Raw genomic sequence first — 15987 nt, 5'->3', positions numbered from 1 at the left:
ACACGAAAGAGAAGAGCAGCATAATTCGATACGAGCCCTCGGAGGGGGCAGCGGGGAGGAAGGCAGCCAACAAACGAGGGAGGAAAGGAGCAGATGCTACATGTGGGAGGAGGACTGTGGGAAGGGGGACAGACGGTCGAGGCCAGAGAGAGAGAAAAAAATCCTGCTACCTGTCATTTAGGGAATTCTACTTTCACAGAACATGTCTACGGTGAACTTAAGAGCTGTACACCTTGTACAAATATTTACCCTGTCACACAAACACAAAAAAACTGAGCGGTGGAGCAGGAAAGATCCGGCAGCGTCTACTGAGGCAAAACTTTCAAAAAGCTGTCACACAGTTCAAAGTCCAAGTCACTCAATGTTTGTAGAATAAAGTGAAGGAAGGGATTCAACATTTTGTTTTATTTAAATGAAAAAAGGTGCTTATGAGATTGAACATTAAAATGTGTTGGATGGAAGACATTGGCATTACCTGGCAAAATAAATAGTTAATACATAAGAAAAATGGAGGTGACACACATGTTGTCTTTAAACAGGACAAATAGGTGAAGACATTCAGGCATTAAATGCCAAACCTTAAAACCATAAAACAGTAAAATGCAATAAATAGTGGCACTGGAGGTAATAAATGCCCCTGAAGAGGGCAGTAATATATAATTAATTCATAAATAGAATATATTAAGTGTACATACAGCCGCTGCTGCTTATCATGCGTGTTTGACTTTTATTTGGTCTGTGTCCGTCTCTCTCGACACGCTGTCACGGACGTTACAACAATCAGGAGCCACGGAGCAGAATAAATTGCAATGAGCTACTTAACACTTCATTAGCCGAGCATGGAGACATTACTGTTGTTCCGTCTCGCATGCTGCAATCGTAACAGCTCGTGCTTCTGCTAATGAGCTGCTCAGCAGATCTTGGCAACTCTGCTGTGGGGCATATGGCTTAAGGAGGTTAGCTGCACCTCAATGGTCTGTAGGCTATACTTCTATATGCTGTATAATATCTAACAACACGACACAGAGTATTCATTACTTTTTGGTAGCTTTTCTACTCGAAGCGCTGCAAGATGAGGTGTGTGATGCCCGTGTAGGTTTATTCCTTCAAATCCCACAGTGGACTCTGGTGCTTTCTTGACAGACGGTTATCCATACTGGAGTGGCAATGGCATAGCAGACTGGAGTGGCTTTTTCTGTTTTTACTGTCTCTTTACCGTACGTACCACGACTCGTCAGCACTCCTCAGATGGCGCTGGCGAACAGAGAGATCTGGATGAGCGGCATAACCTTCAGGGTCGAGAGGTCAGCGAGGACGGCCTGCAGTGTGCGAGTCAAACAAAACACAAATGAGATTTGTCAACTTCAAAATTCCCCCCCATCCCCTCCTGACCACAGCAAATGAATTAGCCCATGGAGAAGAGGCAAATAATGAGCAACCTCCCCCCCTTTGCAAGACACATGTTTACGCATTTAAAAAAAAAAGAACCCACACACAGCTACACACATAATGATGATGCAGGATCATTGGGAAGCGACAATCCATGCTCCCCACTTTTTCCTTCTCCGACGGGTGGGAGATTAAATTTAGTGACCCTATCGTGTTTAGAGAGACGGTTTAATATTACAACGCTGGGCCCGAGGTTCTAAATATACGATAAGGAGCCGTATGTTATGATATCTCTCTCTATCTGAGGGCAAGCAAATAGTGCCGGCCAGCATCTTAGAACAGCAGATAGCCCGCGGCCCTGTGTGTCAAATTGTAGTTTAACTGCCTCAGCCTCAGGGACGAGGGGAGCCGGGAGAGGCAAGTCATCATATGGGTTACTCCTGGTGTCAGTCATATGATAGTGGGAGACCAGTATGGGCGCGGTATACAGTGCACGAGATTACTGTCATCTTGCAACATGAGTTCCTGCAGAATTAATACGAGGTGGAAGTTTTTGGTTGTGTGTTCGCCAAAGTTTCATGAAAGAATTCAGCTTTTTTAAACACACGACTCTGCACAGAAAACATGGCCGCAGGTCTCTTACAGGGCTGGACCGAGACAGAATGGACTGTAGGACGAGCCTGTTTGCCAAAAGGAGGCAGAAGACCAGGGGTTGTGTTGGCGGGCCGGTGAGAAGGTGAGAGATCTTAACTGTCCAGTTTTTTCAGACGTGCATGCAGGAGACTGGGTTACTTGAACTGGCTGGTCATCAATGGCTATTTTCAGACTTTCAGGAGTATGTGGGAGGTGCAGTGGGAGGGGTGGACACACTCACACACACACACATACATACATACATACACATGGAAGTCCAATGTGAAACAGCCATACCTCAGCTGAGGCCAGTGACGTCACCTCCATCAGGTTCTCGGCCCGGAAGGCGAACACGGCAGCTGCGAGGACTGGAGGAGGTGTGAGTAAGGGGAGTAATTCAGGGAGCAAGGAAAAGAGGAGGACAAGACATTGATGAGTGATATAAGAGAGGAGGAGGAGGAGGATGATGGGGGAAGAGAGAGATGGGGCGAACAGAGGAAGGAGGATGAGAAACATAAGAGACGCAAATGACAAATAAAAGGGTTTGGCGAGTGTGTATATTTGCTCACCTGCAACGACCTCCAGTGAGTCGTATCCCAGGATTCGATCCCAGAGAAGAAGCAGCTGGTCAGTAGACAGATACCCAGAAAAGGCCCTCACCATCCACTTGAAGGCGATACGCAGCCTGGATGACAACACCACGTTTTCTTTACTTTCTTTACAGTTCACCAGCAAAATAATATATTTAAAAAGTACGCAAAACCTTTGCAACTCCTTCTAAAGTCTCATGTTTAAATGTAATATAAAGGTCACTTGTAAGCATGTAAATGTTAAATAAGTGATCATAAGGGCTTTTTTTTTTCTTTAAAAAGAGTGTAATTCGAAAATAGCTCCACATGGTGGCAGTAGCTCACAACGGCAGGAAAGCAACAACACTGCAACAAGCTCAAGGGTAAAATGTATCTGCGTGCAAGACAAATATGACTCATACACCTAACAAACAAAAGGTGAACATGTAAACATCAAGTCTTTACGAACCAGAGAGGAAATTACAACATAAACAAGAGCATGCATCTTTTAATGTCATTTAACCCACTTGAGGTGCTGAGTAAAAGATTAAAAAACAATACACAAATTTATATATTGCTAATTTGGTAAGACCTGAAGAATTTACACGTTATCCCGATGAAATGAGTACGACACAACACAGACTTGTCTCGTTTCGTTTACTTTTGTTTCTCTGTCACCTTTGTGGTCGTTTGGATCGATAAATAGTTTGTGTCTGTAGTTTATTTTTTCTGTGAGGTGCTGGAGCTACTCACGGCTGTGCACCAATCTGCCGCAGGTGGTAGAAGAGCTGAGGCAGGTGGGTCTGAAGCAGCCGCTCAAACTGCAGACACAAAGACACGATACCCTGCAGGAGCACGTGTGAGACCGGGTCAGGTAGGAGGCATTGTGCAAACCTAAACCTCTAGAAATATTTGAGTTTGACATTCAACAGGAACAACCCCCCCCCGAAAAAAATCATATCTAGGATCTTACTGAGGGACAGGAGGAGATGGAGTGTAATCTGAAGAAGAAGCGGGTGTACATCTCCCTGAATACACTGTAGAGCTTGGACGGCTCGTTGTACAAGAAACACAAAGGGGCCACTGAGGGACAAAGATGCACACACAAACACACACACACACACACACACACACACACACACACACACACACACATTATATCCTGCTCATTCGATGCTCCTCCTGGAAAAGCAGCATTAGCTCGGTGAATTAACAAGTTAATACAAAAACCTACTCACCGTACATTGAAAAGCCATGGAACGGGATTACACCTGTTTAAATGAACATTTCAAGTCAGTGCAATCAAAGGGATTTATCATGCAATTAGGCAACAAGTGTTTATGCTACGACTGAAGGGTTTTGTGCGAGTGGCTCTTGAGAAAACGGCAAACATCAGTTTTTCTAGAAGCACCTTCTCTGCCATCACTCAGACCCTTGTGGAGCGGAGAGGGGACGCAGCTCGGCTCAGGTACCGAGGAGAAGCAACGTGTGTAAACTCATATGGATGACGCCCTCAAGAAAACTTCAAACTGGATTAACACAGGCCAAACAATCACAGTGACTCTGAACAGGCCCTGCACGAGTTTCATTCATTTCAATTTCAGCATAAGTGGATAAAGTCAAAATAATGTCGATGTCAAAAACGCAGGCTCACCGTTGGGAGGATAAACAACAGCACACTCCTCATCTCCCACTTTCCCTGTAAGACGGAAAGAGGAAACAGCATGTTGGGGGCTTTAATTCAATTTTTTACTTCATTTATATATTAATAAGGACGACACACATTAATCAACAGTTCTGTTTATGTGTCGATGTAAGTTGGTTAGCCGGCTCATTTTCAACTGCAGTCTCGAGGAAAGTGATTTGATACCAGGTAAGTCTGAGACTGAGACACTTGAGTGATTCAAATAAAGACAAAAATCTAAAGTTTACATGCAGAATGATACAAACCCTCATTAGTACAGTGGTAAAGCTAGAATTAACACCGGACACTCGTAGAAGACAAGGGAGAAGTCAGCAGCAAGAAATAACAGTAAAATCGAAATATTATAGAAGTTAAAAATCTTCCATCTGACTGCTGTCCAGTCTATATGATGACAGTGTGTGTGTGTGTGTGTGTGTGTGTGTGTGTGTGTGTGTGTGTGTGTGTGTGTGTGTGTGTGTCTGCGGTGATGGCTCATCTTCTCACCCTGGATGTAGGACTTGGGAGGAGTGGCACTGTTGTATTTGAAGTGCTCCAGCACGGCCGTGTCCCGGGAGAAACACAGCAGCACCTGGGAACACGCAGGGATTAAACTCACATGCACACACACAGACACACACACACTTGACATTTAACAACCACTGGATTGAAACAACAGATGTTATATATGAAATATGTGTGGTTTAACATCTGGATGACTCAGAGAAGTGGAGTCTAAAATGATCTGAACCAAAGCTTGAGTTTTATTTAAAATAGATTGAGTTCAGTTGATTCACAACTTAGATGAAGCTGTGAATCATTTTTCAAGACAATTTCCAACCTGACGCAGATGATTCTAGTCATTGCAAAGGGTTTGGAGGATCAGAAGGTAATGTTGTCCCTGTCTGACGTCAGGGGACAGAAGCAAGAGTAGTCAATAGACGTATTTGCTCTGTGATGTCTTGAGGAGCCGCGGTTCCTCTTGGGGTAAGAAAACCATTACAGCAGTGCACCTGGAGCCGGCATCTCAGGATGGACACAGGCAGATGGCAACCGAGCCTCAAGTGGCCGCTCGTTCTACAAAATGACTGTGTAAGTGCTCGCTCTTTCCATTACGGCCCAATTCCGGAGCCTTTTTGAGAACAGATTTCATTTCCACCGACCACTTGAGAGGAATAACAGAGGGAGGAGGAATAATCTGGTGACGCAGGCAGCACATGAGGAGGATGGCGTGCGTCTTGTCAATCATCTGTCAAACCTTGAACTGTTTTTCTGTGAGTAGGAAATCTAGGCGTTTGTAGGAGAAGCGTTTGGTCTGTTTGGGAAGGAGCTAAATACATTGTTCAACTTTGAATATCATAAGAAAGTGAATGTAAATAGGCTACTGTGGCACTGCTCTCAAATCACACGAGGACATTTTCCTGATGGATTTCCTGCACTATTTGGTATTAAGTGCATCTGAAGAGCAGCTTCTGTTTTCACTCCTCTCTGTCCATCTGTTTTCTCAGCAGGATTATGCAAAAACTACAGATTTCCACGAACACTGACGGAAAGATGAGACGTGAGCCAAGAAAAAAACTGATTAAACTTTGGGGCAGAACCAGGATTTTTGTTTTTCACATTTTATAACTTTCCCTGTGAATAATTTACAGATCTTTGTGTGTGTGTGTGGGTCTGTCAGGCCACGGAAGAGTTGGGCTCTCTACTGAGAAACCTTCAAGTTTATTTTATAAACCTCAATAAACTCATTTGAAGTGTATTACTCTTCAGAACTTCCTTTACTTTGCTATAACTTCTTAAGAGCATAACAGCACCTGCGTGAATTCACACTCTCCCAACAATAAACAAGATTCTTTCACTGCCTAGTGAGTTTACCATCGGTCAATATTGACGGGGATACAGACGCTTTGTACTTGCTACATTTGCGTGCTCGTTTGTTAACCGCCGAGGAGCACGACTTGTTGACAGCCGCCGAATAAACTGGTTGCCAGAGTGTTTATATGTGTGTTTATCAGTTGAGCAGTGAAGGCAAACAGAGCGGTGACGACCACAGAAGCTAATAATAAGTCATATCCTCGCCCTGAGCTGAATAAAACCAGCAGATAAAGAGGAATGCTGTCATATATTAACTGGGCCTTACGTGACAGGGAATTGACACGAAATCTGATGTTCAGGGGCAAAGAAATTACTCGTTAGGAGGATTAAGATCCTTATCTGGTGGAAGGAGAAGACGCAGCAGTGATGGTGGTTTTATCTCGTTTGCAAGAGTAGTGGGAACCAATGGGGAGAACATTTAAACTTTATGTCCACTGATAAAAACTAGAATGTCACTCAGCAGAGAGCATAAATTATATTATATCATAGATATCACTTCCTTAAATACGGGATTTTGGAAAGTTCCTGGATCCAGACAAAAGGTCGTCCGATTCCTTATAGAGATTTTTGCATAACCCTGCTGACAAACCAACACATGATCAGGGGTAAAAAGATATTTAAATTAAGGATGTTTTTTTGATTGACTGAAAAACCCAAATATTTTATATGAGCGAGCAAATTGAACAGACTTCAAACTAAGAGTGCTGCTGTGGTGAGGAAAAGAGATGGAGAGCTCCACTGGGCAAAGGAGAGCTCACCTGGTAGAGGAAGTCTTCAAACACAAAGTAGTAGTCGTCGTTACTGGCGGTGAGCTTCACATCCTGGGGGGGGCAGGATGTTGGTAATTTAATTCTATTTCATTAGGACAATCACATTTATTCCAACTAAAAGTCCAGGACACGTATACACAGATACTGTGCGAAGCTTCTATGAAAACACACTGCTATCACAGTTTATGTTATGCAGGAAGAATGTTTGAATGATATGATCGAAGGAATTCAAGCTTTAAATATAATATCTTGTCAGGGCAGTTAAACAAACAATGAGCAGTTATATCCAAACAGCACCTTATAGATGAGGTTGTCCACCAGCAGGTCATGTTGAATGACTCCAGCCCTCAGCTGCTCATAATGCATCACGTCCTGAAAAGGCAAAGTTCGAGTTTTACCCTCATTTACTCCTCAAAAAAACCCATCAACCTCTTTAAATCACTTTTACATTAAACATCATGTACTTTCCCCCCCGACAGGTCACGACAGCAGGACTAAACCGAGCGGGAAGGATGGGTGTTGTGTTTCCGAACCACTTGCCTAAACCCTAACGTGTCTCCGGTTCGAGACAGGTTATCGTAAATGATGTGAAGAAGAGACAACAGGGTGGATGGAGAGATTCATAAAAAAAAGAAGAAGAGCTGTGAAGCAGCTTGGCAACGACGAGCGCTGCGGATGTGGAGAACAGAAACAGAGGTGGTCATTTTGACAGCTGAGACACTGAAACCACTTATTTGGAAATAAGTTATGGAGAGAAGTTTTTATATATATCTCTGAATAAAAGGCATAAAAAAGAAGTTAGTACATCCATATAAGATTGATAGATAGATGAATATTAGGGTTTCTGTGATAGAGCTGCAGGTTATTTTTGCTTTAAGTCAACAGGAGTCATTTGCCAGCAGAAATAATATTTGTTTCACATTAGAGAGGTTATGGCCAGAACCGACACTCTCCAGACCCGCGTCAGGTGTCCCTCAGAACTCGAACTCCCCATCACCACGTATTGTTTTATTGACTTGGCCTCCACGGTCGACTCTGGACTGCAGCGTTTACACAGCACACACAGGAAGGCGGCTGCTCTGTTTGGGCTAACTGTGCTAAATGGCCAGCGTTTGATTATCTTAGCAACTGGAGCTGCAGCTGAAAACTTCGGCCTGTAGTCAACACGCAGTTTGGGAATCGATGCAGCTGCGTGTGTCTGTGTGTGTGTGTGTGTGTGTGTGTGTGTGTGTGTGTGTGTGTGTGGCTGCTTTATAACACACACTGACAGCTGCCACCGGGTGGTGTTTGTGTGTCTGTGCGTTTTGCTGAAAATACCGGTGGCTGGTTGGTGGAGTTCAGGATGAGGGCCCAAAGGTCTGCCCGCAGCCCAGTGGGGCAGCCCTGTCTGCTGTACTGCTGCGCTGCTGCACTGTCCTGATCCAGAACCACTACACAACACACACACAAAAAGTGAGACACCATGGAGACACACACAGGGAGGGGTCACGACTTCAGACAGAAACATATTCACATTCTTGCTTAACTTGTCCCCATTCCAGACATTAAGCTAACCTAGGCTAACCAGCTACTGGCTCCATAAACTCGTCATAAAACTGTACTATATATACTATATACAACATCCTGTACTATATACACAAGAAAGACTGTACGATCTATATATACACACTAAACATTAAACTGTACTATATGTACTACATATACAAAATACTGTATGAGATATATTTATATATATACTAAACATCATACTGTAACTGTACTATATATATGCAAAAAACTATTATTTATACTTTAAAATAAACTGTAATATGTATACAACATACTGTACAATTTATACTATAAAATATACTGTACTATTTATAATACTTATAGAATATATATATATATATATATATAACCGAATCGAGCCAAAGTTTCATGACTCGGTCAGAATGAAGTTTGTTTTCAACAAGAGAAATTGGAAAATCTTTGAAAACACGACCCACTAGTCTGTAAAGATCCTGGTTGGTACCGATATGAAAACGTTGGCTTGTACTGGGCCAGCGTTAGATCTATGTGTTTGGGTTTCCTGGACTGCACTGACGTAAACAAGGATTTAATTTAATCCCTCTGGAAATGAATAAACTTTCCAAAAATATACAACACAGACGTTCCCCTAATGGCAATTATTACACAACTTTCCAAAAAACACTCAGACACTTGCTGGAAACAAAATCTTCAGCATCTCCATTCAACCGTAAATCTGCAATGTGGCAGTAGCTGAAAACACTTAAACTCGAGGTGCTGGTCAGTCATAACATAAACCAACACACTCCTCGCCTCTTAAATTTCCAATCTGAGCGCACTTAACACTTGGCCCAGACCTCGGCTCCACGGTCGGGAGCCAACATGCAGCTGACCGAGACTGAAATATCAGAACGGCCCCTCGTGGCTGTGTATATAGAGTAAATAAGTCTGTATTTTTATGATTGTGGTGATTGATGTCTGATGGGTGTCTGTAATAAGGTCGGTGTTAACTCTGGGTTCATAGCAGCACAAAGAGCTAGAGGTTCAAACCATTACAGCAGCTGAGAGGGCAACGGGGGGGAGGGGGGGGGGATTCATTCAGGGCAGGAGTCAGCAGTGAAATATTCTAAAACTGGTTAAAATAGTGCAGGACATTCAAATTAATACAAAAATAGAGTCACTGGTCAATACCACAATTCTCTAACTTGACTAACTAGACGTACCTTTTTTCCCGATTTGAACGTAGTCATTTTCAAACAAGTCTGCACGGGGTTAAAGAAGAAAAGAACAAAAGTGAATCCTCAGTTATCAGCGGCCGTGGCTCAGTTATTCTTATGTTATCTCTTTGATTTACAAACGCACAAAGTGTAGATACAATTCTATTTAAACCCCCAAAACCCCGGAATGTAAGAAAGTCAATATCTGAACTGGACAGATAAAAATGTTTGATGAATGGTAGAGAGGAGTGAAACAGGAGTGAAACAGGAGTACACGCTGATACGAAGCCAGTGGGGTTTATACAAAGTTAAATCCAGTCATTGTTAGGTAAACAGATTTATTTCTGATCATTCACAGGCAGTAAAAGAAAAGGTTGCGTTCAGGGTTTGACATTAAGAAGCTGCTGGAGCTCGTGTGTGAGACTTTTGTGAGAATACCTGGAGGAACATGTGCGTGGTCGTCAATCCCCAGCTGCCCTGTGGCCAGGTTGAGCTCTGAGTAGGCCCGTCTCTGTTAGAAAACACAACATGGTTTCAATGCGTTCAGCCTGAGGTCCCTAATGTCCCTAAGGCACCAAACACATGCAAAAGAGACAATAAACAGGCAGTAAAAGTTTAAGCAGACATCCACATGGGGCCCTACCAGCTGTGGGATGTCCCGGACATTGAGGGGAACCTGGATCAGGCCCCAGTGGCTCCTGGCACTGACGTCCTCGCTGCTGTCGTGGTTAGGGTTCCGCAGGCTGATTAACACCTGCGTAAAAAAATTATTAATGAGGCATAGAACTGTTAATTTCTCTAATTTTAACTAATGTTCAAAACACTGCTACTGATGGTCCTGAGGATCTTCTTACCTCCAGGAAGTCTTTGGGGGCATAGACGGGCCTGAAGCGGCTTAAATCTGCAGAGAGACATAAAGACATAGATCTCAAAGGGTTTCTGGTATTTTTAAAAGCTGAAAAGTTCAAACCCATCCTTTACAATTTACATTTTTAGAGAGAAACTAATTCAAAAGGATCAAAGTATAATTTTAGTGAAATAAAAACAACATCTGCTAACTCTATTCCCTAAATAAATCATATTATTTCAGTTTTTTCACTCCATATTTCCCCCTACACCCCCTCTCTCTCTCCAGCAGCGGCTCTGTGAATAAAACAGTTGATATTAACACGGAGGATAATTCTCCAGCTGACAAATGTACACAGTGTTTTTATATGCAATTTCAGGAAATGGGTTTAGCCCCCGCAGAGAACCTAGACTACACAAACGCTTCCAGCCGTGAAGTTTGTGCCATCAACTTGAACTTGAAAATGCTTTTTACAGCCCAGAGTTGGCAACTTTTACAAAAGTCAAAAGCAACAGCTGAGGCAACTTCAACCGGCCCCGAGTGGAACTTCCATCTGCTGCTGGTTTGTCGTGCAGCAGTAAAATCAAGTGGCGTGTCGTTACTGTTCTGGATTGAGGATGTTAGTCCTGCTCGTTATTGCGTCTCCGTCCAGGGAGTCTGGACAGCTTCTATATTCACAGTCCAAAGTGTTTACAGCCGGGGGACAGCGCACAGTCCTGCAATGTTATTACACGCGGCCGTCCCATGATAGCATCGCTAGGACACAAGATTACCAAGTCCTTTTGAAGTGTGAGACACCGGTTCACTGAGAGACGAGGGCTGAGGGAACCTGCACTGAACACAGTGCACACTCTCCTCTTAAAGTCGACTTTTAAAACACACTTGAGGACAAATTAACCACTTGTGTAGCCTGGTTTTCCTGCAAATTTCTGGAGAGGCCTATATGTGAGAACACAATGAGCACATTGAGGACTCACAATGTCATACATGACAACGGACAGAGCCTTCTGTTCATACTTCGTCCATATTCATTCATGACTTTTGGAGCAGTACCACTGGAAATCATGGGGGGCAGTGCATTCCTGCACAAATGCTATAATTTGAACCTTTGTATGAACAGTAACGAGAAGCTGAATACTCCTGTATCTACATTTCAGATGTCACAGAGTTGATCATCTCTAAGAAGAACCTCCCTGGATAAATGGAGGCTACAAAAGCAAACAGTAAGTGGCAGAGATGCGTTAAGCCGAAGTTAAATACACCAGCCACTGAGTGATGCCGCAGTTAACAGACACGTCAACAATAATCTTTTATAAAAGGCAGATCGCTCGGGGGGCCAGAGCCCCTGGGTAATGTCTCCAGACCTGGTTCATCTGTGCCCATCTCGTTCCATTTGTTCATGAGCTCCTTCTGCTCCACTGCAGGTCTCTGGAGGGGGGGGGGGAGACAGAACACCACAGAAATGAAAACAGAACAAATGCTGAAAATGTCACATCGGAAATGAGCTTCTTTGGTCATAAATACATTATTTATACACACACAGCATGTGCACAGAACCAAGTAACAATACAGATATAATGAATTAAACCGGGCTCAGACTACAGGGGTTTGAAAATCCTAACCCGTTCTGAAAGGTCGCATTACGCACGGGAGGAGAATCTTTGCAGATATTCTTCTCTCTAATCTCAAACACACACACAAACATACAAAATGAAATATTTGAAAATAAGGGCACAACATACACAACAGAATATTATTCAGATGATCCAGAGGCAGAGACCCACCACCCCCTGGATTCTGAGCCCAGCTCATTATGAGTCTGAATCTAATTAATGAATGCTCACTTTAGGCTAATGTAGCTCTCGGCTACTGTCAAACTCAGTTCAGAGCTCAGTCAGCTCAGGATGAAAAACGATACGGGCTTAAGATGCACTGTGCAAATGTGATGCTAACACAACAAGACAATGACAACACATGTAATGAAGGTCTGTGCAGTAAGAGAAATGTCAGCAGAGACTGAGCATTAAGAACTTGTGTAATTACGCCACGTCAGACATGATTGACAGTGTCTTAGCTACCATTCGGGCCAGAGGCACACCCAGCTCCGTGCTCATGCTGTTCAGGCTTTTGAGGACACGCTTCTCCCAGCCGGCCTGAGTGAGAGAGCAAACACACAAACACATTTAGCCTCAGATACTGTGTTACAAATGGCCAACTTATTTTAAACAAAAAGGCAGGGCAAGTCTCAGCAGCTAAAATGATACAAGAGTCAAGGAGGTAGAAGAGGAGGAGAAGTGATGGAGATGAGATGAGACAGACTGACCTGTGCCTTGCGCATGTAGGCCAGCGGCTCTTTGAGATGCTCTGGAGGAGCCGCGGGATGACTCGGGGGCAGCTGGCTGAAAATAAGCAAACACAAGAGCCGGGGTTTGAGGTTGAGGAAGCGTCACGGTGCAATAGAAAAGGGGAAAACACATAAAGATGCCACTGTGTTTTCACCAGGAGACGGACAGATGGGAAGGGCCGAAGCCAATAAGGACACAAACAAGTCGGGGGGTTTTAAACAGATAAGTGCACAAAAAAAGTTGAGCTGTCAAACTGAGCATAAATAAAAATGTGCAGATTTTTTTCTTAGAAACAGGCCCAAACCAGTGCCCTGCCCCTTGAGCTCACAAGTCTCCAGTCCACCAGACACAGCCACCGGCTCATGTCCCCTCCTCGCTTAGCACGCTCAGGGCATATTGAATGACTCAAGGTCTCAGCATGTTAAACAACGTTCAACCCAATCCAAACATCTATAAGGGAGCATAGGGCCGACTTAAAAAGTGGGAGCCATTAGTCAATGTTATACGTTTTCCTTTAACAGTGAAGCATTAACCCAACTATGGTTCAGCCGGAGCCTCCAGAGCAACGAGGGTACGTCGCCCTTAAAGGAGAGAGGACACAGTTGAGAAGCACTTACCACAGTGTTGAGAGAGGGACAGAGGATTTTCTAACAATTCACCTGTTGATTCTCATAAAGAATTTAAAGCGGACATTAATCTGGATTATTATGGGCCAATTACTCATGTTTAAATATAACCAGTAGGCAACAGGGATAAATAGAATGGCGCCAACATTAAATCCCCTTAAAGTCAATCAAGCTGCACATAGTAATAGATAGATATCAGTCCCCTGAATGTGCCGGATTCATTTAATCAAGATCAATGCAGTTCTCTCTGGAGAAAATTTGCATAATCCTGCTGACACCAGATCAACCTACACACGGGGGGTAGAGCAACAAGTTGGACCTGTACTGCCGTTGCTCCCTCTGGTCAAAACACAAGTTTTGCATATTGCAAACGCACACATATCCTCCCACTCTCACTCTCAGAGAAACAGCGTAAACAATTTACAATATGCAAAAAACTTTGCACTTTTAATGTGTGGAATGTTCCCGGTGGGATGTTTGCAGGGTAGACTCCGGCCTGATGTGAATCTGCACAGACACAGATCATGAGCACTCACACCTCATGATAGAGAGATGCATCAAGTTTAACCATCATGATAAATATGTATCCACTGTATTTCAGAAGTTTAATGCAGTTTTTCATGGATAGAAATCTGTACAACCAATTTTAGAGACACCTCTTTATCACTTCGTGGACGTCATAGCTCTTGATACGAGTGCAAACACATATACGGGTGAGAATGTGGCTTCAGATGAAAGAATAATGACAACAACAAGAAAAGGACAGTGCAGAGTGAAGGACAGGAGACAGAGAGCTCAGCTGCTGGTGAGAAGGAATTTGTTTTCGCCCTGAGGGAAGAGTTCATAATGTACATATAATTATAAAAGATCATATGGCGCTTAAAGGAGTTGAAGACATCTTAACAAACACGTTGTGACCTGATTTCACCCGTGTGGTTCTTTAAGTTTCGGTCAATAAGCAGCGTATGTTGTGTTTATCCTCCCACATCACTAGGACGGAGGTGGACGAACAAAACAGTCCACAGAAATTTAAGTTAAGTTTTTAAACAGAGGTTAGATTGAGAAGTTTTAAATAAAAGAAAAGTGCAGATCTACTTTAGCAAACAGACGATGCACAGGTTGAGATCAGGAGGTTAACACATTAGTGTCTCATGTGTTACTGTTGCTAAACTGCAACACATAAAAACATCACAACTTCAAATTAAGATATCATCCATGAACCGCTGCATCAAATCGGATGTTTCCCACCAAAATATATGAATATTCACATGTTTCAGTCCAATGTTGCGTTCAATACTTTCATGCATCACTTGTTGTACATTTACGAACATGATGCAAACCTTAGGAATGTGTGAGTGTGAGTGTGTGTCAGGTGTGTATATAACTCACACATGCAGCTCCCTGTACACAGCGTTCTGCAGCTTCCTTTCCCAGCCTGTGAGAGGAGGACACACATCACATCATCACACACAACAACAACGACAACAACACAAAACACAGAAGCTGATAGAATGTGACATTTTAGAAATAACGGACCTGATGTTTTGAGGAAACTACGGACGTCTTCTTTGAGAGACTCCAGCTTCACGTCGGGCTGATGTAAACACTCCTGAAAACAGCACACACATTTTAAACACCTTAAAACGCGTGTAGCTGTTCATGTTGTTGTTGCATCAAGCTAGCAGCTAGCTGGGGGTTAGCGTTAGCCACATGCTAAGCACTCACTTTGGCCTGCCTCTCTATCTGGGAGTGGAGGTGACTTCCCTTGAGCCGCTGCACGATGTGAGCGATGGTCACAGACATGTCGGTGCCTTCGTCCATCGTCTTCCTTCAGAAAACTACCTTCACTTTAATCTGGGTTTATTTGTTTCCTCTTAAAAACCTGCACAGGTGTTTTATTATTACTGTTCATCAGCAGCCACAACCCGGAAGCAGCCTCTTCCTCCTCCACCAATCACAAGCCTCCCTGCGGAGGGTTACTTAGCAACTGGGTACGTTCCTGGATCGGGCGGGGGGGAACAAACACCCTGGAGTTTTTTGGTTCCGGGCTTGAAAACGCGTTTCCAACAGAAATATAAAAGATTTTAATTTGAAATCCTGTTACATATTATAAATTAAATCCTGTTACATCATATATATACTATGTTCACAATCTACACACTGTTTAAATTGTACACAACCCTTTAGTTGTATTTGTACTTTTACTGATGTTACTATTTGTTTAAAAATATATTTCCCCATGGTGAAGTTAATGAAGGATTATATTAGTTTATCTTAGCTTAGCTTGGCTTACTTTAGCTTGGTTTGACTTGACTTAACCTGGCTTTTCCTAGTTTAGCTTGGTCCTGGCTTATTTAAAGTGATTTTGTGAAAATACACAATTGTTTTCCCATACTAACACTTTTCACACGTGACAAAAACTCAGGTAAAGTTTATTTGTGCGACAAATGTCCACAGCGAGGCGTTTCAATATCAAACAAGTCAAAAAGAAGTGGTGACAGTAAATTGTTTTAGCAACACACTAAAATA

At 43.1% G+C, this 15987-nt stretch overlaps 1 protein-coding gene across 1 annotated transcript; it reads right to left on the bottom strand.

Annotated features, from left to right (window-relative positions):
* Positions 1-386: 386 nt before the first annotated feature.
* Positions 387-15400, bottom strand: tbc1d19 (TBC1 domain family, member 19). Its single transcript, XM_053416610.1, has 21 exons — positions 15184-15400; positions 14995-15067; positions 14848-14893; positions 12811-12886; positions 12566-12640; positions 11852-11915; positions 10495-10541; positions 10284-10394; positions 10079-10151; positions 9647-9685; positions 8235-8347; positions 7215-7289; positions 6906-6968; positions 4780-4864; positions 4246-4290; positions 3830-3862; positions 3565-3674; positions 3345-3436; positions 2592-2707; positions 2320-2390; positions 387-1319 (listed from the first exon to the last, which is right to left on the bottom strand). Exons 1-21 carry the CDS (start codon positions 15277-15279, stop codon positions 1245-1247), a joined length of 1578 nt encoding a protein of 525 aa, XP_053272585.1. The 5' UTR covers positions 15280-15400; the 3' UTR covers positions 387-1244.
* Between the last annotated feature and the right edge of the window lie 587 nt (positions 15401-15987).

Source organism: Pleuronectes platessa, chromosome 23 (genome assembly GCF_947347685.1).
Source record: "Pleuronectes platessa chromosome 23, fPlePla1.1, whole genome shotgun sequence".
In the NCBI taxonomy this organism is placed as follows: domain Eukaryota; kingdom Metazoa; phylum Chordata; class Actinopteri; order Pleuronectiformes; family Pleuronectidae; genus Pleuronectes; species Pleuronectes platessa.
This window is presented reverse-complemented; position numbering and strand designations above follow the sequence as displayed.

Excerpts from the sequence above, each read along its gene's own strand:
- tbc1d19 (XM_053416610.1), bottom strand. The coding sequence starts at position 15,279 with ATGGACGAAGGCACCGACATGTCTGTGACCATCGCTCACATCGTGCAG. Across the intron at positions 10,152-10,283 it reads TCCGGGACATCCCACAGCTG|AGACGGGCCTACTCAGAGCT; the intron begins GTAGGGCCCCAT and ends GTTTTCTAACAG. Across the intron at positions 7,290-8,234 it reads ACTCCACCAACCAGCCACCG|GACGTGATGCATTATGAGCA; the intron begins GTATTTTCAGCA and ends TTGCCTTTTCAG.